The sequence below is a fragment of the Falco punctatus genome, assembly GCF_963210335.1.
Source record: "Falco punctatus genome assembly, chromosome: 2".
Lineage (NCBI taxonomy): Eukaryota > Metazoa > Chordata > Aves > Falconiformes > Falconidae > Falco > Falco punctatus.
Window position 1 is genome coordinate 8,084,348 of NC_137581.1, and position 26,592 is coordinate 8,110,939.

Consider the following 26,592-nt stretch of genomic DNA (forward strand, 5'->3'; position numbering starts at 1 on the left):
ACAAGTATGGAAGGTGAAAAATGCAACTTCTTAAAAATACGTTTTAAAGATGATCTAGAGAATTATAGACTTGCCTAAAATGGTTGAAAATATAGTGCATTCTCACAAAAGAAGAGTCAACATAGCTGTTCTAAAAGGGAAGGCTTTGTTAAAAGATTGTTCTAATTCCCTCCAAGACTAACTGAGTGTATACAGAAAGAAAATATATCCATACAATGTAATTGTATTTTTAAAAACTTTTGGCAAAGTTCGGAAAAATGTGCCTGAAAAAAATTACAGTATATTGTAGAAAATGAACAGGAGGTCTGTTCTGAATTTATGATTGCTTAACATGTAAGAAACCTGCAAAGGCAACAGAATTGGAGGAGAGTGCAAAATTAGATGAATTAACCTAACTATTCAAGATAACTGTGAATTTGCAGAATAAGCTATTGACTCAGCTGACCTGATCAGCCTATATGTGTGATGTGGTTGACTTACTCTTCATAAAAAAATGAAATATATAATTTAAATTTAAGTATTTGCATGTATTAACATTAATAATATGTAAATTATTTTACTGGCGTTTTTGAGGTACAGGGTAAATTCTTCATATATCTCCCTATCTATCTATGTATGAATCTATGTATCTATCTATCTATCAGCCTGTCTATCCAGAAACATAGCTTTCTAAAGGACCTTTTATCCTTGAAAGAGTCTGAGTATACAAATATATGAGTCCAGGTATATGAGGAACTCCTCAGTCTTAGGTTGTCCTCTAGATAAATGTAGTTTCTGATGAATTAGATTTTTTTTTCCCAATACTTTAGGCCCTTTGGAAAATTAGCTTTGGACTTGGGTTACTTAGGTTCTTCCATAAATTATTGGGGTTTATATACTACAAATTATTGGGGTTTATATACTACAGTCAATGAATTTCCTACTTGATATTTCATTTACCTGGAGACAACATTCCATTGGTAGATAAAAATTATTTATAGACACTAAGGAACTAAACATGGGTGGCAGTAACATAAACATCCTGTGAGTTTGTTGTGTAAACTTCCTTGTAGTCAACCCAGAGGCAAATGCAACATTGTGAAATTATTCTTAATGTAGTCTTGTAACATAAATGATTGGAACCTGATCCTCAAAGAGGAATTGAAAATATTAAATTTTGAAACATTAGGGACCAGATTTCTGAAGGAAACAGAAATTGCTCAGCAGATTTTATTTGTTTGGTTTTGGAGGGTTTTTTGTTTTCTGCAAACACTTTTATGTAAGATCCCTCAGAATACAAAATATCTGCTTTTGGAGAATAGAGTCTTGGTTTACATGTTGCCTTAATAAATCAACTCAGTTTGCTTCAAAATAACATGCCCTATAGTAATAGCATTGCATGTATTGGTTTGAGATCCTTTTTCTATGCATTATTCTTTCGGTATCTAGATGTTGTTCTGGTTTTGTATACATACCCCAGGATATTAAGGTAATGAATGCTATTTGCTAAGAACTGTCTTACAAGGACTTCCCAAGTATGTGGACTGTTTTTATAAACTTTATTTATCAATATTCTAGGGGTTGTTCATTTTTGGTTTGGGTTTGTTGTGTCGGGGTTTTTCCCCATAGGGTTCTGGTCACTAACCTGTCACTAACAGCTAGTTATTGCATAAAGCTGCAAAGGTGTAACCTTCTTTCAACTGGATAAAAGTTAAACAAAAGTAAAATTCTTATAGGATGGAGCTGACTTATGAGGGACTAGTTAACAAACTGAATAAACAGACTAACACACCATGGGACCTATAGTGATCTTTTCATTTGAAAATAATGATTACTGAGAGGGGTGAAAAATGATTAAAATTAAAATTAGAGAATATAAATAAAATGATGAAAACAAGGAGATAGAAGTTGAAAGTAACTCAGGCAAACGGTTCTCAGAAAGAGAGTTATTAGACTGAAGAGCAGCTTTTCTAGCTAAATGTTGGAATTTGTTTCAATAAATGATGCAAAGCAAAACAAATACTTGTAATACACTATATGACTCCTCAACTGTTCTTTGATTTGCTCTGATGTCTCCTTTAGGAATATAGACTGTAGTTCTGTGAAATCAAAAAGTTGTGGCTTCAGTCTCAGGCTGTTCAGTTCTGGCCTTTATTCTTCCAATTCTGTTTAACTTCACACACTAGTAAAGTAAAATATCAGACATTTCTACCAAAAGAAGAAACATGCCAGACTTTTTTGAATTATCTATATGTAATTTGCTGCTTGACAATATACAATATCTCCATTTCTTTCTGTGTTTTCTATGTGATCTTATTATATAGACCAGATTGTTTTCTTAAGATAGCAAGTGGACCCAAGAGAAGTCATGTGTTTGTTACTGAGGGTTTACTTTCCTGGATGTTTTTATAAAACTAAAAGTCATCCTCACAATTTAAAGGAATAAAAGTACTCTCCCATATCACCATGTTTCCTCTTGCTTTAACCAACCTAGCTGCAGATGACTCAGGCACATGGCTGGTTTCTCACCTGCTGTATCCTGGAGATGTTCCTCCAAAGTGTCATTCTGGGAAGCATATTTAGTTTTGTCTTCTCTTCATAAAACCAAGTTGCTATGGATAACTGGCTGCCTTTGCATCTGCTAATACAGAGAAACTACTTTTTATCTTAGCCATTTGTTTCGTTTCATTCATATGTACAGTGCTAGCAAGTCAATCATGATTATCTGGTTTGACATAATGTATAACACAGATCCTAGAATTTTTCCCTGTCCTGCACTGAGCTCAGGAACTTCAGCTGTATCAAAACAAAGGCCCTTGAGGTCATTTGGTGCAGATACAATGTAATGTTATAAGTGCTCCAAATAATGCCAATAGATTGTTTTTACTCTTCAAAGCAGTGAAGATGGGTATTAAGAAAAAATACCCAAAACATACCCAAAGCTCTTACATCTAGAAGTTCTGTGTTTATGGGTAAAGATCTTTCCAGTATAAAGCCATCAAGGCTTCATCTTGCTTCTGTATCTCCCTTTCTTGATTCAGGTACTGTCCTTGTCATATAAACATACAGAACATGGACCTGCATGTAATTCCTTTACAAAACCACACTAGGATATTTCTATTTGGACAATCTTTTTAGACATTTTTCATGTTAAAACATTTCATTTTTTCAACTGAATTGAAATCTCAGGGGTAGCCAGGTATGGATTATAGAGAAACAAGACAGATTTTCATTATTCTTTCAATATTGAACCAGTCAAATTTTTATTTTTTTTTCTTTTGTTGTGACATTTCTGTTAGTCACTAAAAAACCAAGTCTTTATTTTCTAAAAGCTGAAAAAGAAGCTTAGTAACTTGAATTCTTGGTAACGTATGTTATAAACCTTGTGTTTTTTGGCTGTGCTATGTGATAGCATCTCTGCTTTCTATTCATCTGCAGTGAATGTTTAGAACTGGCCCGGTTGTGTAATATGAATGTAACACAAATACCTTCATAGGAAAGGAACATTTTCTTATTGTCTACTAATAAATTTGAGTGAAGTTCTTTTGAAATAACTAATGGGAATCAATTGGTTGGAAAGTGGATGTTATAATAGGTACTACACCTGAAAAAGACTGCCTGAGCTGGCTAATTGGCATTCTTTATTTGCTACATGGATTGCCCACAGTGGAATAAAAATATACTCCCACAAAAATTCTAGCTTAGTTATATTGTCCTTTTTCTTTATGCAGTGCATATATCTTTATGCAATGTGACTCTGTAGGAAAGCTCCTGGTTAATTTATTCTATGGGTATCTCCTGGGTATTTAAGGTATGCTTTTACTGCTTAGATTATTATCTGAATGGAGACCCAACATAGCTGAATTTCTTTTTCAAAATCAAAAATCACCCGTAATAAAAAACATGCTGTTTTATTCCTAATTTAACAGAGAGACAAATAAGAATAGTTTAAGGTATGAATATCTTCCTACAACTGAACTTGGCGATGTGAATTTTCAGTAACTATTAGCCATGAACATTTCTTTGTATCCTTTTTTATTATGTGCAAAACAATGTTGGAGTATTAGGCTGATACTGAAGTTCTGAAACGCAATTGCTAAAAAATTGGAAATGCAGAATCAAGTCCTAAACCAGCTGTCTTAAATTTGCCAACATGGTAGTATTAGACTCTGAAAACTGAAGGGTTATTAAAGGGGGTTAAAGTCCTTAAACTCAGCTTGTCACAAACTGCCTGGCCAAAGTTAACTCAAGCAGAAGACTTTTTTTTTTTTCTTATGATAGTGGGTGGAAATTCAATGTTATATTTAAGTATTTGGGGAAAGTCTTGAGCCTGGCCCTCTTTGTCATCAGCAGCATGTGGAAAAAGGCATCAGTATTTCCCATATACTCAAAGTGACTGTTGCAGCAAATCTTTCTGTCCTTTCTACCCTCTACATTTAATCTATCTTGCTAAGCAGATCTTTTTACAGTTGGATCTAAGTTATTTTGCCTAATGGCTTTATATGAATCTAGTTTAAGGGGAACTAAAGCACTAAAACAAAGTGCACAGAATTCTCCAGAGGACAGAACTCCACAAACCATTACACACCTCCACCTGAAAATAGCATGTAATGTAAGGGATGTTTCTGTATTGGCATGGAAATGGTCTTGTATTTCAGTCTTTCTACTGCAGTTTTATGATTCTTTGATTCACTTGGATGTGAAATTAGTAAACCTGCTGCTTTGTTCTCCACCAGCTTTGACATGATTGACTTTGACTTAATATTCCCAGCTGAGAGTTGTTTTCTTCTGTTGATACAGTTCCCTTCCAAAGCCTTGTCATTTTTCTTTTTCATTGTATCTTGATTTCTAAATTATTGTCCTTATGTTAACCCTAGGACATGCAGCTAACACTGAGAATGGATATGTTTGCATTTGTAACTTCTTAAGCTTCTCTACCCTCTCATAAAAATCAAAAGAACATGCCCTTGTTCATACAGGCAGATATGTTGTGCAGGGAGCTGTGTCTCAGTGCTGTGCTCATATTTCTATATAAAACTTCAAAGCTTGAGACTCATCCTTTTGTTTAAAGGATATGGGGATTGTACAACCTTTTTAAAGTAAAATATTACTCTTAAAGACCACTGACAGGTTTTCAACATTTTCTTAATGGTGAACATTTTAAGTAACCGCCTTTTATTATATTTTTCTTCTTTTATTTTCCTGTTTAATTTTCGGTGTTGTAGTCCTGCATGCCTCTCTTGGCTTGCATACCTGAAGGAAGGGAGGCACAGGCAGGCCTGAAACAGAGACCGAGCTGTTTTATTTCAGGTCCTTCTCCACCCCTTATGTTCTGGTTTCATTAAACAAAGCAGGGTTTTTTTTTTTTCCATTTTACCTATAGGTTCGTCAAGGAAATCAAGCGATTTGCCCAAGATTTCCTAGGTACCCTGTGAAAGCAATGAGTTGTGCAGATCAGTTGGCTGCTGGCCTAATCTTGGACTAATCACAACCATTCCTTCTAGCCGGTGTCACCACTAAGACTACCTTCTATACAAGCATAATTGGTTTTCGTCAAGCAGGGGAAAAAAAAATAGTTGCAAAGTAATTGCACTTGACTTAATTCAGTAGCCTTGTTATTATATTAAATAAGCATGCTTATTTTTCTTTCTAGAAAAATACTAGTCAAAATTTTAGGATCACTAAATAACCCAGTCCATTCTGTGTTTCTTACGCTTCTTATTCTCTGCTTTTTATGATTGCATAACATCACATTCTTGGTTGGAGGGAAAAATCTGTTACTACATCTAAATCATCTTCACCCATGCTTCTAGCTTCCCTTTCAGAACTCTATTAATAAATTTTCTTTCCCATATGCACTTTTTGTTTCCCATATGCACATTTTTGCCCGAAGCAAACTCTTCTCAGTGTTTATTTTTGGTGTATGTCCAACATTACTGTAATCCAGTTACAGTTATTTGTGCTGGTAGAATATCAGCTAAATCTATTTGTTCCCTTTTGTCATGCTTACTTAATATTTTAAAAAGAAAATTAGTGAGATTTTTCCACAACTGTACTGGGTCAAACACAGTTCACATAGCTTACTGTAGAATATTCAGTTTTCCTTTGTGCACAAGTTATTATCAATTTAGGATGAGAGTTGGGCATGTGGATTTGAGCCATGCGTTAATCCATGTTCATCCAGAAGTGCATGTCTTTCTGTCTAATACAATGGTTCAATTACAGCTGATGAAATTGCATTATCTTTTGAATCCATCTTATGGTGTTGTCTAGCAATTAGTCACATGTCTACATCCCATATTCAAGTGTTTTTGTCTCACATAGGCAGTAATCAATTTTTAAAAAAGACAATTTTAAATCATTTATTAATCGTTTTATTTACAGATTTTGTAAATATGAAATAGTCTAGAAGTGATGGGTAGGTTTGGGATTGATTCAGTGGTGTCAAATTCTTTTGAAAAAACTTTTTCTACATTCTGATAAGAGGCTATTTCAAATATAGTGTTTTAACAGCATAAGAACAAAAATTACAGTGAAGAGGATGCCTTTGCAGTTCTGCATTGTTCTGGTTGCGGTGCAGTGAGGCTGACGAAAGGTCACCTACTGCTTTAAAATGTAGGGCTATAGGAGTTTGTAATAGACATTTTACTACTCTGCTACAGGTGGCTTTACCCAATATTATTAATGTAAATGTGTCTCTGGTCACAGAATGCATAGATTCTTTCCACTCTCCAACCACATTGTAGCTGTTGCTTGCCCTGATTTTTGGGGTTTTTTTGAGTGGCCTTTTTAAAATTCATATGTGAACTTTTTTTTTACTTCTGCAATTATCCAGATTTCTCCAAATATCTTTGAAAAGTATATTAAAATTGTTTTGGATTTTTGAGATTCTGACTGGCAGTTCAGAAAGTTGCAATAGCGTAAGTATATTTTGGAGTGAACTGGGTAGCTTGCTATGTGACAAAAAAGCTGATGGTCTTAAGCTGATGGACATTGCTAATACAGGTCTATGATGATGCAAAGGAAATGTGAATTGGGCCTTGTTATTATTTTGTCTTTAAATATGTATGTGGTATATAAATAGATATGTTATCATTTTGTATATATGATTTATAGCATCAATTAATGGTAATGTATGTATTTTTTAAGTAGACATGGTCCTGCTTGAAATGATGCGGTAATGTTACGGATTATCTTCTGGAAGACAAGTTTTTAGGTGTTTAGGGTTGAGTTACCCTGGAGCACTAGAGGAAAGCTGCTTTCTGTACAGCTTGCCCACCTTCACTTCTTATGCTTGAGTAAAATTACAGAAATCATGGATTCAGTCTTATGTACCTTTACATTTACTTTACATGTAGCAATGACTACACTGTAGGCCCCCTTAGCTCAGATGTGCAATTGCTGGCTTCTGTATCTACACCTGCAATTCAAAAATGCATTAATGTTTGGTTTTCAAACATGAAGTGACCTTATCTGTATGCAAAACTATGAGAGTTTTTGTAGTCAGGCACTTGTTATGTGAGAGGACACAGCCAGGTGTATGATTTTGGCTTTTCAGCAAAGTTCTGAATAAACCTTGCGTTACAACATGATTGTAGTGTAGTATGGGACAAGCACCTTGAATGAAAATACAGTTAAAACTGATGTTAGTTTCACATGTGACAAGTTGAAGTACAATGTTGTAAAAATATGTTCTCCACTGTTAGAGCATTGTCATAATTTTTCATTAAGAATTACTGCCAGGTTGTATCGTTATGTGTTTTAGCAATAGCTAAACTTTGAGGAATTCTAGGTTAGTAATATAGGAGGAATTAAATAATTGAATCAAGTCTTATTGCACCAAAACATTTGTAAAAATTCATTTATCTTATTTGAACGTGTATTTACAGATAGTCTTAGTTGTCCCTTTGTCTGAAATCTTTAAATTTGCTTTAGTCTTTGGAATAGTAAAACTATGTACAACATTTATCAATTCTGTTTAATTTTAGTGTCCTTAAATCCTAATTGAATGCGAATAGACATAAAAGGATTTTGTCACACAGTCCTGTATTTGTTTTTAAAAGTCAATTGGTTATTTTCTATGGTTAAAAGTACCTGAGTCACGCTTTAGGTTAAAAGAAAATTCCACAAAATACGGGTAGACATATAGGGGTCCAAGATCCACTGAGTCTTAAGACTTCGTCACCTGAGACTGGAATATATCCTTAAATCTTTCCAGATGCTTGAAGCAATCAGCCCAGATTTTATACACTTCACACCCCTGGCACTTCTGTGAGAAGAAAGAAAATACTTGCAAATAAAGATTGTAGGAAAAGTTAAGGAAAAGAGATTGCATTAGTAAGAATAAAAAACCTAATGGGGGATTACAGAAAACTCTGTACAGAAGGTTATTGGCAAGCACCAAAGAATTTGTAAAGGGTGAAAGAGGAGAAAATGATACTGCAGTCATAATCGTGAAGACCTTCTGCACAAATAAATGTATTCACACTTCATATGCATATATAAGCTACTGGAGATTTGTTTATTTGTTGCATAAATCTTTTCTAGGTGGCTTTATTTTTAAACTCAGCCTCTTGCTCTCTTTCTGTTACGTTTATGTATAGTTGTACATACCAAAGTTTACACTATGGTTTAGCATTTAGGGCAGATAACATTCCTCCTGAGCTTCTCATTTGCATCTTCTGATGCAATTTAGTTGACAAGGTCTTTTCAGGCATGCAGGGAAAAAAACACTCCCATGTCCGTTTTGATCACTGGCAAAGGGGTATCTTTTTCAGTAGTTTGTCTAGATGCTATTTCCACAAGAAAGCGCTTTGCCTGTAAAGCTTGTACATATAAATCTGCTTCAGCAGGGTGCTTGCAAAGTTGTGTCAGGGTTAGCTAGAATAAAACCCAAAAACTAAGTCTTCATGAAAATTGCAAGAGTGTTTGCTTGGCTGCTTTTTTTTTGCCTTTTTTTTTTTTTTTTTTTTTTTACACACACACCCCCCCCCCCTTCCTTTCTCCCGTGGTTTGTCATCCAGAAAGGATGCAGGCGCACGTCCCAGCCACGCAGAGCATTGATTGCTTCTGCCTGCAGCGGGGATGCTGTCAAGTCGCTGTGCGAGTGGAGTCCGATATTGACACAGAGCTGCTGGCCAGCAGCTCCTGCTGCGCCCCGCTCCCGCCATGCCCTGCCGCTAGCTGCTGCCAAGGGGGCTGGGGAGGCCCCGGCGAAGGACCTGGCGGCTGGGAGGAGAGCGCTTCCATGCAAACTGGCCCAAGGAAGCCCTGGGTGCACCATGCGTGCCCACCTTCCCAAGCAGCACAGCTGCGGCAGGGGGTGCGAGGGGTCGGACGCCGGCAGGAACGTGCCTCCCATAGCGAGGGATGCCCACTGCGCCTGTCGTTGGCACCAGCATCCTCCGGGGCTCCAGTATAGCTCTCAGGCGCTTCCCTCGTGGGGACCTGGAGGGGCCAGCCAGAGCAGGAGCAAGTTTGTCCCGTTGTGGGACACTGTGCGGAAGAGCCCCCCTAAATCCCCAGCCAAGCCCCAGGGCAGCCCGGGGGAGTGGTGGTCAGAGTGCGCCTGTGCCCACGGCTGGTCCCCCCCGGTGCAGGTGAGCCAATTCTTCACTCTCCAAGCGACTTAGAGGATGCTCCAGGGAAGGGAAGTGTGAGGTTTGGTGGTGTCGGCAACTTTTCATGCTATGTCTTGATTTGTGTTTAGAGATGCCTTCTGGAAAAATTATATGCAAGGGCAAGCTGTCGGTTGGTAATGTCTGTTGTTTGAATATTGATTCTCTGTGGCCTGTGGAAATTTTGGGGTCCTCTTGGAAGGGTTCTCTTGTTAAAATATTTTGGTTTCTCCCTCCAGGTTCTCCAGACTTTGTATTCCATTATGTTGTATAAAGAAATTATTTGTTTATCTCCACCCCCACCCCCCCCCACCCCCTGGTGTAATGGATTTTGCCTGCTTCTGTAAACAGTTTGTTTTAAAATGTTACCTTAATTTAATAAGGATATTTTAAATATGGAACATGGTAGGGTGGTGGTTTAGGTTTATTAATAAGAGAAAGTGTGATCTATTTTTCCTCTTTTGAACTTCAAATGTAATTGAAACCTTTAATAAATATGAAATAGCTCTTTAGTTTTCATAAATCTATAGGTTTTTATTTAATGGCAAGGCAGTGTATTTTAAAACAGAAACCAGCCAGGGTATAGGATGTGTATAGATACCTGTAAGACTGAGAATGATTACACACCAGATAACCCAGGACTGTGAAACAGAAATCATAATGACACTTACATGATGGTTAATATTAAAAAGCTTTAACACTTCCTCGACTGATGCATGTTTTCATTTCTGCCTTAGAAAACTTTAAGCTCATTCAAAAGCTTTGTATTGTGTCAATATCAAATCTGTTTGTCATAACTTCACACACAAAAAAGCAGAATTCAATGTTGGCAGAGGGTTTTGAGATACATGTTTACTTACTGAAATAGTACACACTAGATTTGAACTAGCCTTAGCCTACATTGAACGTGTGCATCCTCTCAGAGATTAAATCAATTCTTTGATGGAAATGGGTTTAATATATTTTCACTGAACAGAATAGCAGTAAGGTGAAAGCCTGTCAGATAGTGTAGCTGTACTTGATCTTGTCTTATGGTCTAAAACAGTGATGCTCTGTTGATTGAAAGTGATTGCTGTATATAAAACACTTTAATTTTTTTGCTTCAAATCTATTATTAAGTAGAAAAACTAAACTTTCTGATAAACTTTTGAAGTGACCAAAATGATGCATGTGACTAAAGTATATGTTGTACATTTTCTGTCATAATCAAAGCACATACAACTATTTATGGCAGAATAAAACCATATAAAGCATAGAACTAGACTTTGTTCTGATTTTAATTATAAAAAGCTCTAAATATTTTTGGTAGACTCTGACGATTTTTGTGCTGGAAAAAATCCCAAAGGAAAAAACCCTATAAAGGAAAGGGTTCCTTGTTTTTCAGAGGTATAGAATTTATAAAAGGAAAATCAAGGAGTGATAAAAAAAAAAAAAAAAGGCCACTTCTAAGGATACATCAATATCTACATTATAGATGCATTGTAAAGTTACTTCGTTATCTTCAGTGCCTTTGTGGTCAAGTCCACTTGTGTTTACATAATGTGAAATTGTTCATGTATATGTGCTTTCTGACATTTAATTTTGAACTCTGCACTGTAAACTTTCTTTACTGTACATCCTTAATGCCAACTACCTTATTCTGTTTAGGAAAGTCCCTTTCTTGGGTTCTGCCTATAATGAATCAATCTACCATCACTCAAACTGATGTTCTGTGCCTAGGGTTGGACTGATGTACTTACTTTGGCAAACACTTGGTATTTTTTTATGTCATAGAGTTGTGGGGTACTTTGTTTCAAACAATAATCTATCTTTTTTTCCCTGTGCAAAGTAAGCATTGTGCAAGCTATGGGAAGAAAGGAAAGTGTGTGTGTATATATGTGTGTGTGTATGTATATTGTTCTACGTACATACACTTAGACAATCATTTTATTAATTATATTGCATAGATGTAATATGGGAAAACATTATAGAGCTGCCCTTAATAACTGCCCTTACTTGGGAGGATATAAGTTGAAGTCAATTAAATTTTGTGTGGGCTATGTTGACTGGGAAAGATGTCATCTTGCTTGCCAAAATAAGGAACAGTAGTGAAACAGTTACATTTGCTGGCCTAGAAAAAGGAAAATTTATTTGAAATTTCCATCTTATGTGTAAATGTGTTAATAAATAAGCTAGTGACAGCTTCGAGGATGGAGAAGGGTTTTTTTCTGTAAAGTTCTGAGCAGATTTTTTGTTCTGCTTGTCATGTTTGGGAGACTACCTTCTTCAAGCATAGGAAAGACAGAACACCTTGGAAAAACTGCTTCTTGGTTAGTACTATGGAACCAAATTTAACGCACAGGTCCTTAATTCCTAGAGTGTGTGTTAGCCAGCTGTAACTAATGTACACTTTGTCATCCTCACCCTGATAAAAATGCTGATTTTTGTTGCTGAGGACATGGTTCCATTTTCTTTACCAGTTCCTCTTTCTTTAGTATGTCAGAGCAAAGAATGGCACTCAGGTATTATTAATATTTTAACTGTCTTAAAACTTTGCTTTGCTAGCTTGCATGTTTGTGTTTGCTTGTAGCTTCATGTTGACTTGTGGGTAGAAAAATGCTCTCTTTATATCCAAATAGAAGTTTAGAAGTTCTTTTGGGATTACAAAAAAAATCCCTCTTAATTTTGGAATTGAGTTGAAAACAAGTTTAGATTGAAATGTGATTCCAAGATTTGATTCCAAGACCTTTCTTTTTTTTTTTTTACTTGCAGTCCTTCTTGGCAAACTCATTTACAGTACTGTTTCCTTTATTAAAAAAAAAAAAAAAAAAAAAAAAAAAAGTAAGTTAATGGGGAAGTTTTCTATCTCCCTGTTGCCTGGAAATATTTCTTGCTTCTCTGCGGTGTACCAGCTTTCTCTATCACTGTTAGTACCATGAAGTCATGTAATTTGTGTGATTTACTCAGAGATTTCATATTTAAGGTCAGTGTTATGCTAACTCTGAGAGAGCAGAGTGAAATTGGGGGTGGGGATTTCATAATTAAGGTCAGTGTTATGCTAACTGTGAGAGAGCAGAGTGAAATTGTGGGTGGGGGGAGGGTGTTGGTGCAGGGGCAAGGAGGTGACCTGATGTTTCACATGGGTCACATTGGATGTAGTTTGTAACATTGGCTGTACTTTCCTTGTTGGCACATATGGACTGCTGGCACATACAATCTACAAATTAATCAGATTAGAAATGTATGATAACACGTGCTGCTGAAGGTATGCAATGAACAGCTATTGCAGAAGGGGCGGGGGGATAGAAGTCTACCACCCTGAGCATAGCTTGAAGAGGAAATTTCAGAGATTGAGCTGCTGCGCTTCTTTTAAGAAGTCTAAGATACAAGTTTTACTTCAGGCAGTCTTTATGGAAAAGGGAATCCTTTAAACACCTTTCCAGTATGTGCGTAACTGTGTGTTTCCAGATTCCTAGAGCTCAATATTGTTCTGTTAAAGGGGAAAAGGCAGAAGTGGATTCCCAGCTTTGGCTGCTTCCCAGTTCAGAAGACAATATTGGACTCCACTTTAATTCAGCTTACTCTGTTTGCTATTAAATTTTTGACACTTCTATTTTGAAATATTCTCAAGGAAAAACATCTCATATCAGACAGTATCCTGGATGTGTCATCTACACAAATGCTTACATGTGTTTTGTTTTGAAAACTTCCATAGAAGTGTAAAGTTTCACATACTTGTAATCAATTTGCTGTCAATGTCAGCTTTGATGACTTTTTTGGTTGGCTGTTTTTTTTCCACGAATGTCAGATTTATTTTATTATTATTATTATTATTATTTGCAGTCAGTGTCTTTTAAAAGAAATAGCATCACTGAGCTGTTTTGTTACCTAGCACAGAGGCTTTTGAGCTAAACCCTAGCTTATAGATGTAGCACGACTTAAAAAAGGCAGTGAGTAGCCACATTCTGAAGTATCAGCTGAGAATGGTCTTTTGTCTTTGAAGGCTTTGGGCGCTAGCGCTGAAATTTTAGTATATCATTCGAGAGCTCTTTGCGTGGTGAGATGCGGTGAGAGTTAGCTTCAAGGCATTTTGCTACAGTACGAAAGCAGAAGGTCTATTCCAAGAGATACTGGCTCTCCTAACAATATAAAGAAATTATTTGTAATAGGTTGTGTTTTTAAAAGCTTAGCTTACTCTTTTCAGGTTCATGGATTCCCACATGCAACTGGCCATTCTTCTGTTAAGTCACTCCTGGCAATGGACGTACATACAGCTATTTTCATTAGCTAAGGGAGATCTTTTTGCTCTAATTTAGTATGTTCAATTGTCAGTTAAATAGCAGTTAAAGAAGAGCCAAATAATGCTGGGGGTTTTGCTGTTCTTTTTGTTTTAATCTCTGAGCCTATTGAGAGCTAGATGTTGTAAGTCAAGAGTTAAGGATTTGGTGACAATTTTAAGAAGGATAAAAGAGAGAGTAGCTGGGCAGTTTTTAATGGAAGAAGTTGTTCATATCCCATTCTTGGGCTGATATGTTCTTATCAGTGGATTTGGGCGACAGCCCCTAAGTTTAGGAAGAGGTATCTTAATTCAGCATCTTGCCTTGGATGGATCATTGTGCTGCATTCATAGAAGTAAGCTCATTTGTACATCTTTTAAGTGACAGCTGCACAGATTGCTGGCAATGTTTCAGAGCGGAAATACAAAAGCCATTAGCGTGTTCTTTTGCAAGATGAGTAATATTGTTCTAACAATTCCTGTATCCAGTCCCGCTGACTGACAGAGGACTTTGAGGAGTCTGTAGCATTCTGGGTGACATTCACATCTGACACTCTCCCAGCACAGCTGCTGTAGAAAACGTTATGCTTTTACATTCTTGTTTAGCCTATTTCTTCTACAAAAACCAGGAAAGCATTGTTAATACTTAATTCATAGCATTTTAGGTTATGTTTGACATTAAAAGGAAGTCAAAGATTAGCTCTTGAGTCCCCTGCGATGAGGTCAGCAATCTCATTAGTGATGCAGGGAACGTTTCTGGTCAGAACTAACTTGAAAAGTTGCTTAAAGTTTGTTCAGAAATATGATTTCCTTAGCATAATGGCTGTTCACATGATTGCAATTTGAAAGATGGATGTGGTATGTCCTGAAAAGACCAGAAACTAAACATGCTGAGACACATTTGGAGTTTCTGTATAACACACAGGTTTAACAAAACAAAACAAAAAACCAACCAAATCCACAAAAAAAACCCAGCAGTACACATGAAGCTTTGTGCTCTGCAGACTCAGGAACCTGGGGATGCGTCAATTGTTCCAGATTTCCCGCAGTGTCTCAAGGGGTCATTCAGCAACCTCTGCCTGGATTGATAATGTATCATTGCTTTGCAAAGGCCACTGGGAGTAAAAGAAAGGTGGATAGTCGTCTTTTGGTTTTCTGTCTCCTTCTATTAATGTATTAGATCTTTCATCACTGTTAATATTTTTGATAATGCGTGATTTTAAGTAGCAGCAAAGACAGTTAAGAAATAGACATGGTTACATTTATCATGAAAGTATTTGTGTGCAAGATGTTTTGCCTATTTTCATTTAAATACAGAAAAAGATAAATGTATGCTATGCACTGTACTAACCAATGATTGTAATAATTTATCTACGCATATCTTGGCTCCTGCTGATTGTTCAGTCATAAATATGTTAATACTTAATTTGCATGATTTGTTACACCGTATTTAGTTTTGCATTTAATTATTCCCATGTTTCAAAATTTCTCCTCCTTGGTGCCTCAAGAAGCCAAGAACATTTTCTCCCCTTGACATGTAATTTGGCTTCTTGGATTTTCATGGGGAAAGAAAAGGCGTTATGGGAAGGGAATTGTAGAACTTGGAAGGGGATTGTTTATAGCATTGGTAATTGGCCAAAACTGCACAAGTGCTCTGATAGTTCTCCTGCTATTGATAAATTTCTCTAATACTTGGCATGTGTATTCACTCGTGGATAAACTGTTCATATTTGAGATATGATATTTTTCACCAATTCATATTTCATCAATATGAGATATTCAATATTTGAGAACAGAAGGTCATTTCCCTAGGACCACACAGGCAGAGCCCAAAGGGATTAAAAAACTTTTTCATTTTTCCTTCCCCCTTCACTTTTTCTATAGGCTTCCACTTAATCCACTCCTAGGAATATCAAGGCATTTTCACTTAATGAGCTCCTTACCATCACAGGAACTTATAACACAGGAAAGTCTTTGATCTGCCCTGTATTACTCTGATGGCATGTGACACACAATAGGATTTTAGTCTTCCTGTCTCTTACACTGACTCATGAAGTTTTAGGTTGCTGGAACTGTTTTGTGGCAAATCAACAGGACTGATAAACTGGATGCTCTCTGGACTAAAGGGGGGGTGGTGGTGATGGTGGTGTTGTCAGGGAAAGGGTTGCCTCATGGCTTGCTTAAGATGGTAGGAATAAGACTTGATAACCCTGGTTGTGCTTTCTGTTAAATGTTCTACTATGTTTAAATTAAGCATTCAAAGATGCAAAACCTTTACACCAACTCAACACGATGGTTTTGGTCTAATCAGAACAAAATTCCTGAAAGACGATGACAGTTTATAGCTGGATGCTGAGCAATGGTTAAGACTGCGATAGAATTTGTCTCACCTATTTTGGCATGACTTAAAAACAAAACCTGAAAATTTATTTCTCTTTTGTAAGTGGCTATCTTTATTGTTCTGGGCTATTTGAGTCAACTGTGAAAATGTCAGAGTTCCCTACAAGAAACCTAAAGAGAGTTTCTGGTTGTAGTAATAGAGATTTATAGAGTTTGCCAGTTTACCTCTGTTTCCTCATGTTTGCATGTGGCTTTTGGATAAAGGATAATAAAAATAAAGCAAAAAAAGCCAAAAAAGAATTATGGATTAAATTACTTTGCTTTTAAGAACTGTGTTTGCTTTGAAATAAGCCACGGATTGTTAAAATAGAGTTTATAAGTGAAATAACATATAGTCATTTACTTTTTAGTAGAGGTATTTTTTTTATAAATTACTGCAGTTAATCAGATGATTCAGCTCAATTGTCACCTAATTTCAAAAAGTCCCATTGTTTTGAGAGTTAGAAATGCAGGGATCAAAAAGGACTTCTTTATGTATTCAAAATAGACGTTCTGTAATATCTAAAATGGACATCAGAAAAACAAACAAAATAATCCTTTTTGTAAATTCCAATTCTGGTATAAGCTTTCTGTTAGGTCACAGAAGCCAGCTATGAATGCTGTACAAAATCCAATTTAGCAAAATAACATCTGGTTTTGGTTTAGATACATTGCACTTTTAATCTGGAGTTTTACCTTTCTGATTAAGTATTTGTACAAGGAGAAGCAGGTTACTTCAGCAGCTGAAACTGTTCATATAATTTGTCAAACAGATCAAATTATTTTCATTATGCGTTTCAAATGAAAGCAGAATAAAGTAGTGCCATAGGCTTCTGTTGACATTGTAGAGCAACTCTGTGCAATGCTGCACTCGGATATTAAAACAGGCTTTTAAGACTCCTTGTTTACATTTGTTTTTCTTTTAAATTCTGATAAACACTTCCTCCATACTGAACTGGTATTTGCTGCATTCATGATCACAGAAACTTTGGCTATTTATCCTTGTGCTGGTTTGTCCAAGTTTTTATGTTGCAGTCATCACTCACCTGATAGCTGAGCACATTAAATATTTATTGAAGATGTGGGTAAGGTCTAAGCCGGTTTTGCTTTTGTTCCTTCTGTAGGGTCTATTTTGTGAAATATGTGATTTTTTCAGCTTTGCAAAGAAGAAATGCAGCTGTGCTCCACTTAAGAGTGGCTGCCAGAGGAGTGCGGTCCTGGCCCTGCGCTTTGCTTCCTTCATTGTGCTGCTTTATATGATTGTGCACTGAGCTCAGAGGACTGATACGCCAGAAAGTTAAACCAGTAAAACGAACAAAAAAAAAAAAAGTGTTTGAGATACCTATTTAATGGCCCAACTTGGTGTCTACCAGCACAATTTCTAGCGCCAGCACAAAGCTCAGAGCATAAGCATGTGACAAGGGAGGTGTCCCAGAAGACAGCCCATAGCTGCATCCTTCAAGGGTAGTCACACTTAACGTGCAACCTGACGTGCGCATTTTGGGTTTGACAACACAACAGTGCTTGGGGGCCTCCTTGTGCTAAGTGCAGAAACTTGTATCAAGCTCTTTGCTATCTCTAAGACCTCAGAGACAATAATGCTTCACTTAAGAAATTGAGAGGTTGGGAGCTCTCTTTCCCTTTCTATTCTCACTTTTTGTTCAGCCTGGGTTCTCTCATCTTGGGTTCTTTCATCTCATCTGTAGGTTCTCTCTGGCCATCTTGCGGTCATGAGTGTACAAGTCACTTTGTCACAGCCCTGTGACACTACAGCCAGATTCGAATTGGCAAATGACATTTTGCAAGAAGAACCCAAAATTCCTATCTAGGTATTCAATAAGAAGGCAGTAAGAAAAATCAGAACCCCGGTCTCACGTTCTTACTGGGCCGAATTCTGTCACATGTGCAACCATGTTCTGACTGAGCTTTGGCCTTTGTGCACCACCACCTTGCTCAAGCATAAATTTATTTGAAGTACTGCCACTTAGAGGCAAGTGCTTTAAGCCTGTAGAAAAGACACACCTCTAGCAGTCTGTTTACCAAAAGTGTACTTCTCACTTTTTTTATACAATGGGAGTAAGACACTGTTTAAAAAACAAGAAAAACCCCACCAACCAAACACAGTTATTAAAATTTACACTATGTAGTACTGAAATATACATCTTCTGGCAGCTTTTCTTAGCTAGCTGGTATTTCTAGCCTATCAGTAAAATATCTCACTCCTGCGACATGAATTATTTTCCATTTTTTAATTGTGTGTGCAAAAATGGGAAAAAGGTAGCGTTGCGTATGCACATTTATAGAGTACAAGACCTTTATACATGATAATGTTCTATACAGCTATGCACAAACCAAAGCAGGACAGATATTCAGGTCACATTTTCTAATGATGGGCAAAGCAAGGATTTTTTTTTTTTAGTTCCTAAGATATAAAGTTATTTAAAAATGAAAGATCTAAGCAGTTTGATCATCATCATTTTTTCTCATTAGATATGTACATCTCTGACTTATCAGAACTTAGCACACAGCTCAGTGCCCATTGACCTAATTTTTGAAGAACTGCTTTTTAGCATTGCCTGTTTGGAGAGAATAACAGCATCAGGGGATTGTTTATGGATAGAACTTGTCTGCAGGTGACTAACCAGTAACAACCGGCTAGAAATGCAATCATGCAAAATTTGGGGACAAGCTTAGAAAGTGATGGGAGAAGAGGGTACCACATCATCATGCTTTCAAGGAGTCTAATTTTTGGAAACACACACTTAGGTAGGTATCCACTGAACATGTTTATCATTGGGCATTTCTGGAAAACCTGGCCTATAGGATTTCCAACTACCTTGAAAACATGTATAGATTGCTATGATTACTATTACAGTTTTGAAACATTATTATTTAAATTTTAATTATTTTAAAGAATTGAAATGCTACAGAAATACAAGGATGGGCAATACCAATTTGTTGCAGTTTGATTTGACAGTAAGATAATTTTCCTGTAATGTACCACATGTAGTTGTGCTATATGTTATAAGCAGAGTCATGATATAAGTTGCCGCTGGGACAGTCATTAGCTTGCTCAGCCATTGCAGGTATAAAAGCCGTAGCAATCTGATCACTTCTGTGAGCATAAATCTGCAAAAATACTGCCTTTTGCAGTTCTTTTTTTCTTTGAGTTGGCAGTATTCTCAGTGGATCTTCTCTTTTTTACTGAGATGCATTTAGGTCTATGTAGTCAGCACAAACTTGGAATTCATACATTACTCTAAATAATTTGCACTGAAAATTGAGGTTATTACTCCTAGTTGTTTTGGTTTTAAGCATTGGTTGCTGTCTATCAGCTAAACTAGTCTATGTATCAAGAAATAAAACATTATGTTAATCATATGGAGAATATGGAAGGGAATGAAGCAGCTCTTCGTAGTGGATGAAAATGCAGAATTGCAGAAATGTTTTGCTGAATGGCCAAAAACCTAAAAAAGCTCTTCAGATTCGTAATTCTTGGGTCCTTGTCTCTTCTGAAGATAGCTCTTGTCAGGTCTAACCAAATGGTTGGCTTTTGCTCATTTTATGTAACGCCTTTTCAAAACACATTTTGGTACTGTGGAAATTTAGTACCCGTTTTCCTTCTCACCTTTGCCCCTTTTTGCCCTTCTTTTTGAAGAGCCTCGTTACTTCCACATTCATTTGTTTTTTTCCTACCTCATCTAGATTTTCCCATTTTTGAACAGCTGCCAAAACAGTAGTGGAATTACTGGGTTTACCTGTATGGTCTCTGTCTTATTTCCACATGGGAGCCTTTTTTCTTGTGGTTCACTTGCCAGGATTTGTCCTCAGGTGATAATAACTTTAATGTACTTTCTGCCAGTTTCTATTTCATCATGTTACCTCTTGCACTTGAGGGTTCAGCAAAACTGACAAAACAGCAAAATGCAAAAGGGAACAGAATTGCCACATCATAAGCATTTCATGTCAGGGGGATAAGGGGTAAAGGAGCTTGGTTTTGTTTTTGTTAATAATAATAGCAATAATAAAAGCACAAAGAGGAAGGAAATTCTTTTTGCAATCTGATTTATTAGATGGCATTCAACAAACAACGACGGGCAGGAAAGGTGATCAAAGCAAAACTGATCCTGTTTGTGTTTTCTCCAGATGTCATTACTGTCTGATGTCTTGACATTAAAACGGCTCAGAAGGAACAGCTGTATGATTCTTTTGTTCTCGGATACATTTGTGAGTCAGGTCAATGTTCATTCAATTTCAGACTGGAAAGGCTGAGGCAGGGAGGTTAACAAACATTGTATGGATTGTACATAAAACAGAGAGGGAGCTTTGCATTTTTAACACCTTTAACATAGCTTAGTCCTACAGACAACAGCTAGGCTGGACCAACCTGTGCTATTTGTTGAAGTACTTTAATTTCTAGCTGACTTACGCTGGGGTTTGGCTAACCCATCTTTGTGGAAGGGTAGCTGGAGTCTGTTCTCCATTGGACCTTCAAGGGCCTTTGCTGCTTGTGGCTACCATGGAGGTGTTGCATCTAGCCCAGTCCCCACGCTGGGAATCTCAGTGAGCTCCTGGATCCATGAGCCTGTGTATGTTGATAGGACTTCCATCTTTTCAAAGTAAGTAGTTCTTCATGTTACTGAAGAAAGGTTTCCAGTGGGTAGTGAAGTCTTTGCCACAGTGGACCAGATTGCATCAACTCATTCAATCTATGAGAAACTTCTGTTAAAGGAAGGGTTGTGCTCTGGGAGTGATGGATATATTGGTTTGGAGGTACAAAGCAATTACTCAACTAACACTATATCTTCAAGCCTTTCCATCAGTGCAGGATCAGCAGTTTGAGCTGACCTCATTGCTGGGATGTTGTGCAGAGCTGGACAACAGAGTTTAACCTCTTCTTGTACTACTAAACTAGTAAAGTTGGACTAAGAGGAGAAAACACTGAAAATGTAAGAACAAAACAATGTAAAGAAGTCATTAAAGACAGTTGAAACTTCTTAATAATATTTTACTTCAGGGACTTCCGAAAAACAAGTTCAATAAGAAGCCATGCTGGTAGAGAGGAAAGTGACAATGTTGTGGACCACAGTTCAGCACAGTGCTTAACACTGCTCCCTAAGCACACTGGAACAGTCTATATTAGTGGGACTTGGCATTAGTGGCAATACTGTGAGTGCTGAAGTCAACCCAAAAATTAAGTGCCCTGCTGAACTGAGACCAAAGTAGTAGTCTAATCTGCAACTAGATTGATAGATTAGTTTTCTGTTGTTTTGTTGTTTTTGTTCACACTATTGTCTTTTCCATTTCTATGTAAAACTAAAGAAAACAAAAAAATCCATAAAAATATTAATCTGATATGTAAATTGACAGGATTTTTTTTAAAAAAAGATGTTTTCAAAGTTGAATATATCAAACACAGAAAATGCTACTCCTGTATGTATTTATAGTTTTTCATTTATCTTTAAACCACAGTAACAAAACTGGCAGATGAGAGAAGGAAAGAAAATTGTATTATTGTAGATATCTTGCACTCAGAATCAATCCACCAAAGGAGTTTGAAGACCACAGAAGTCAATTTTAATTGCTGCAATGACTGATCTTTACTGCAGCACTAGTGGGAAAAGTTAGTCAAGTAGGATTTCAGTTAATCTGACAGTATTATAAAGCAGTATTACTGCCTCTGATTATTGGATGCAAAACTGCAGCCATCGTGATGCAAGAGTTCCGGGCTGGAACTTAGCCATCACTACACTGTTCTTCCTTCCCTTAGATTGAAAAGTCGGTAAGAACAACCACCAAAGCCCTTCAGACTTAAACAGCACAGGTATTTCTACAGCCTTAGATAAATACACCCACATGTACAATTGCATGTACGATTGCACATACAAAAGAACAATATTGTCCTTACCTTCTAATGTAAAATACTTAAAGTGAACCACTTCGTTACCTCAGTCATTTGTTCTTAATGTATTAGAGGTTTGTAAGCATGGCATTCAGAAAACTCCAACAAAGATTTGTAGATGCTGTTCTCTACTAAAATTTATTTTCAAAATTAAATATTTTAATGATTCATAGAAAGGCAATAATCCAGTTGGAGAGATGAAAAAAGGGTGAGATACAGTTAAATAATTTCTAAAATTCTCTGCTGGAGATGTAGTGGGATGTTCCCAGCTGATCTGTTATATCAAATGATGAAAAGTAATCTTACTGGTTGAATTATTTAACATTTACTTGATTGATAGAAGTACTTGTTTTCATAGAAATAAATATGTATTATAAATGGCATTACACATATGAGGCATAAAGGAACCTGGAATGCTGTTTTTTTTATAAAACATGAAGGGGGTACCTGGGACAATTGTGCCTTTGTGTATAAACTGTATGAACTTGTATTTGATGTAGATGCATCAGCTTTTGTGATACTTTGATCTTTATTTGTTACGAGTTCTTTATTCAGTTTTTGTCATCACTGTCTCGACCTGAGGAATAGCATGTCTGTAGTGGTTTTCAGAGATACTGGAAAAGCTTTAGGTATTCTATAAGACTGTTTTTTGAAGATTTTGGAAACTCTCCTCAAATGTGCTTTAATTGGGGAGGTATCGTAGGTCAGTTTGTGGTGAGTTGGCCCCAGCTGGCAGCCAAGCACCCACACAACTGCTCGCTCACTGCCCGTGCGGCAGGGCCAGGGAGAGAATAGGAAGAACGGGACTGGGAAAGCTCATGAACTCCAAAATAGCGAAGCTGCTCACCAATTACTGTCACAGGCAAAACAGGCTCCATTTGGGGACTTTAACTTCATTTATTGGCAATTAATATAAATATGCAATTACTGCATTGGGTATTGAGAAACAAAAAAGAGTTAGGGGGGGAAAAAACCCTCCTCCTGCTTTCCCAGGCTCACCTTCACTCCAGACATCTCTATGCCCTCCTTGTTACCGCTGCAGGTTATGCTCGGTCCCTTTGCTGAGGTGGCGGGTGGCACAGAAGCTGGGGTCAGAACACAGCAGTTTGTCCCTGCTGCGCCTTCTCATACTTTTGTTCTACTGCTCCTTTCTTCTTACATGTTTCCTCCTTACCAGTGTGGGTCTTCCATCGTTGCAGTCCCTCTGGGGGAGCACCTGCTTCAGCATGGGCTGATGCATTGGCTACAGCCTCTTTGGGGACGAGTCTTCTCTGCCGTGCAGTGCCTCCTCCTGTACTGGTCCAGTTGTTCCCTCATTCCCTCCTCCTAGGCATTTTCTGTCCTTTTATTAAAAACGTTTTCACAAAGGTGTCACCAGCTTGGCTGACAGGCTCAGCTGTGTCTGTCACGGTCCATTTGGATCTCTCCAATTTACAGGACAACATACTCTGTAAATTAAACTTTATTTTATAAGCTCATTAAGAAATATAACAAACAAACTACCTGTAACCATTTTCACAAGAAGGGACCCATTTTATGATCTAAAAGATAACAGTTTAATCATCAGCTACTCAAATTGATGATGTGGCTGATTATTTATGCTCCTACTTTTAAATATCCCACTTTTCTAAAGGAAGAAATGGTACTGAGCATGTTGTGAGGTGATACAAATGGTACTGGGTGAAACCAAAGTTCTTTCCAAGCCATTATATTAAATAACGTACTGAATGCTTACGGAAGGAGTTTTAAAAGAAAGGAAAAGTTACCTGCTCCTTGGTATATACGGTTCACATATTGCAGAATTTCCACTAAATGAACATGTTCATTTGGTCAAATAAGATATTTTCTGAAATATGCTTCCCAGGGTTATTGCATTTTAGTTAATACTGAAGTATTTTTTGGAAGATTTAAATAAGTGTAGAATTTTCTTATTAACCAAAGCAAGGGGGGTGGAGGGGAGAAGCAGCTTTCAATCTCCCTTTCCTCATCTCCACTCTGCAAAACTACACGGGCTTTTGTTGGAAAGTCTTCAGGTCTTTTCAGAAATTTGTTTGCCTAGAAAAAACATGAGTTTTTACCTTAGGCTGTTTACATTTTTTTTCTTTGAAAAATTTTATATGATTTTTTTTTGTTATTGTTAAGATACTGCTCACCAAAAACATACTTGTACTGCAGTGTGAAAGGCTTTCATGTTTTTTTTTAAATAAAATGTTTTGTTCTAAACCAGACAAACCTTTAAGGTTTTTTAATGTTTCTTCTTTATTGTCTTTTTTTTAATCAGTAATAGTTGATAAAGTTTACTTGATTTTTCAAATATTTTTGATCATTCTGATATTGTTTTTCATTTAACTTTGACCATGAGTATTTGGAGCCCTAAAATGAATTGTTGATAGTAGACAAAAAGGAAAAAGTTTAATATACATGGAAGGACATACTGTTTAAGGCCACTGGTTTTCTACCCTTGTCTCTAGTACTACATAGTTTTCAATCTCTCTCCTTTCACCCTTTCTCCCTCTCCACAAATAATTACTTCCTACTTCCTTTTGGAAATCCATTTTTATGAGAAGGTGGGGAATTGGGGAATATAAGAACTGTTATTTCCAGTATTTCATCCTTAATACCTGATATTTCCATTTCATCATGACTGCCTAGCAAGTCTGACATTCGGATCTGCTTTAGAGCTTCTTTTGCAAAGAGTGACATCTAGTTCCACAAAATCTGTGTAATGTCAGTCTTTGTGTGAATTGTCTGAGAGGTCAGCCCACAGGTACATTATATCCTCCTCCCAAAAAGACGTCATCACTAAAATCCTGATCTTATTGAACTCTTCAAGATTTCTGTGGGCTCTGGGTTTTATCATGGGTAAAAAAAAAAAAAAAACAACCACATGTCTGTCCACTGATGGAAGTCCTGTCATTTCTGCAGTATGATAATGCCACCCGTAAGTGCAGGTAAAATAAACCTGAAGAGGTGAAGAGAGATCTCAGCTGTACATCATTTCTTTGGCAATGCAGGCTGGAATAGCATCCTTTGGGAGAGATACAAAATCATCCATCAGTATACTGTAGTTTTCTTGCGTTTAGTCGCATTAAACAAATCTTTGTAGGTTGATTCTTATGGTTTGTCACCAAAAGTCCTTGCAAGACTTTTTCTCTCACCAATTCTGTATTCACTGCATTTCAAATTTTCCCTCTTTTCATGGACATATTCTGGCTGTGATTTTAACGGGGTCTGAGAGTTAGGTGCTTACTGCATGGGAGTATAAATATAGGGAGATCCCCCTGGGTCCCACTGACGAAAACCAGCTGTGAACAATTTAGTCCTGAGTAACACAAAAGGAACATTTTCATTTCCACACATGTATTTTCACTTCTGAATAGCGGAACACCATCTAGTTAAGCAGTTGCATGATTATCCCAAAGTGAAACAGCTGTCTCGGCTCTAATCTTGCCCTCCTATCCTTCCAATAAGGCTTTTGATTAACTTTTTATTCTTAGGATAGCAATTTGTACCGCGGATCTAATTAAGAACTTTATGTAACACAGCCAAAGTCCTCCTTTTGCAAGTCTGTCTCACCTCAGTCCTACTAATCTTGCAGCTTTCAGTATGGAGCATTCTGAAATGTCTGATATTTCAAGCTATCTCTTCTGGTTGAAAACAATTTCAGCTATTGAAAATCGGGAACAAGATTCATTTGATTCTTTTGTCCCGGTAAGGAAAACTGTAACATAACTCTAAAATAAGGCATGTTTTTAACATTTAAATTCTGAGAGTAGGCTTTTTTTCTTTTTTCTTCTTTTTTTTTTTTTTTTTTTTTTTTTGTGGGTGGGGGGATGGCTTAAACTGAACCTTTCTGTCGAGCTGAATGTACTTAGACCTCTGACCATAGGTCTTCTATGTTTCTTACTGATGAACGGGTGAGTGGGAAAGAACAGCCTTTTATAAAAACTGGTGATTTCTGGGGAGCAAATGCACAGTTCTATACATCTGGAGTTAAAAGAGAGTGCCAATATTTCTATTTTATTGTTACTTTTATGATAAAAAAAAGAGATAGCTACATTACATATGATTCTTACTTCCATAAAACTACATAACTGAGATATAGTTTTTAAGTGCAGGACTATTTATTAACTGCATTTAATGAATACATATGGGCATTACTGCTTATTGCCAAATGACATACAGTAATATGATATTGTAGACTGTGAATAAAACAATTAAGTGTACTGATCTCTTCTATGTCTACATCAATATGTGTTACTAATTTTAATCATATTTGACTTTCAAATATTTTGAAAAAACATTTTACTTATATTAGTGTCATGTGGACTGCAAATATTTGTTTTCCCATATGCAGTAGCAGATGCAGGATGATGCTTTTGGTGACCGGGTTAGGTAAGCCAGGCAGAGCATGCTGGAGAGGAAAGAAAACAATATCTTGCATTCTTCCACGTATCTTC

At 36.8% G+C, this 26,592-nt stretch overlaps 1 protein-coding gene and 1 long non-coding RNA gene across 26 annotated transcripts in view; one reads left to right on the forward strand and one right to left on the reverse strand.

Annotated features, from left to right (window-relative positions):
• Positions 1–26,592, forward strand: part of DLG2 (discs large MAGUK scaffold protein 2) — a 1,068,724-nt gene that overhangs the window by 574,778 nt on the left and 467,354 nt on the right. For 7 of the 25 annotated variants that reach the window (XM_080375887.1, XM_080375898.1, XM_080375906.1 and 4 more), the window contains exon 1: positions 78–9,578. The exons of 17 other annotated variants lie outside the window; for them this stretch is intronic. In XM_080375887.1, coding sequence (XP_080232013.1) covers positions 8,889–9,578 — 690 coding nt within the window. In that variant the 5' untranslated portion in view covers positions 78–8,888. Of the gene's footprint in view, positions 1–77; positions 25,844–26,592 lie in introns of those variants that run through there. One more of the 25 variants, XM_080375901.1, reaches the window with a different exon arrangement.
• LOC308059077 overlaps positions 1–26,592 on the reverse strand; it is a 450,864-nt gene that overhangs the window by 122,723 nt on the left and 301,549 nt on the right. The gene's annotated exons all lie outside the window — the stretch shown is intronic.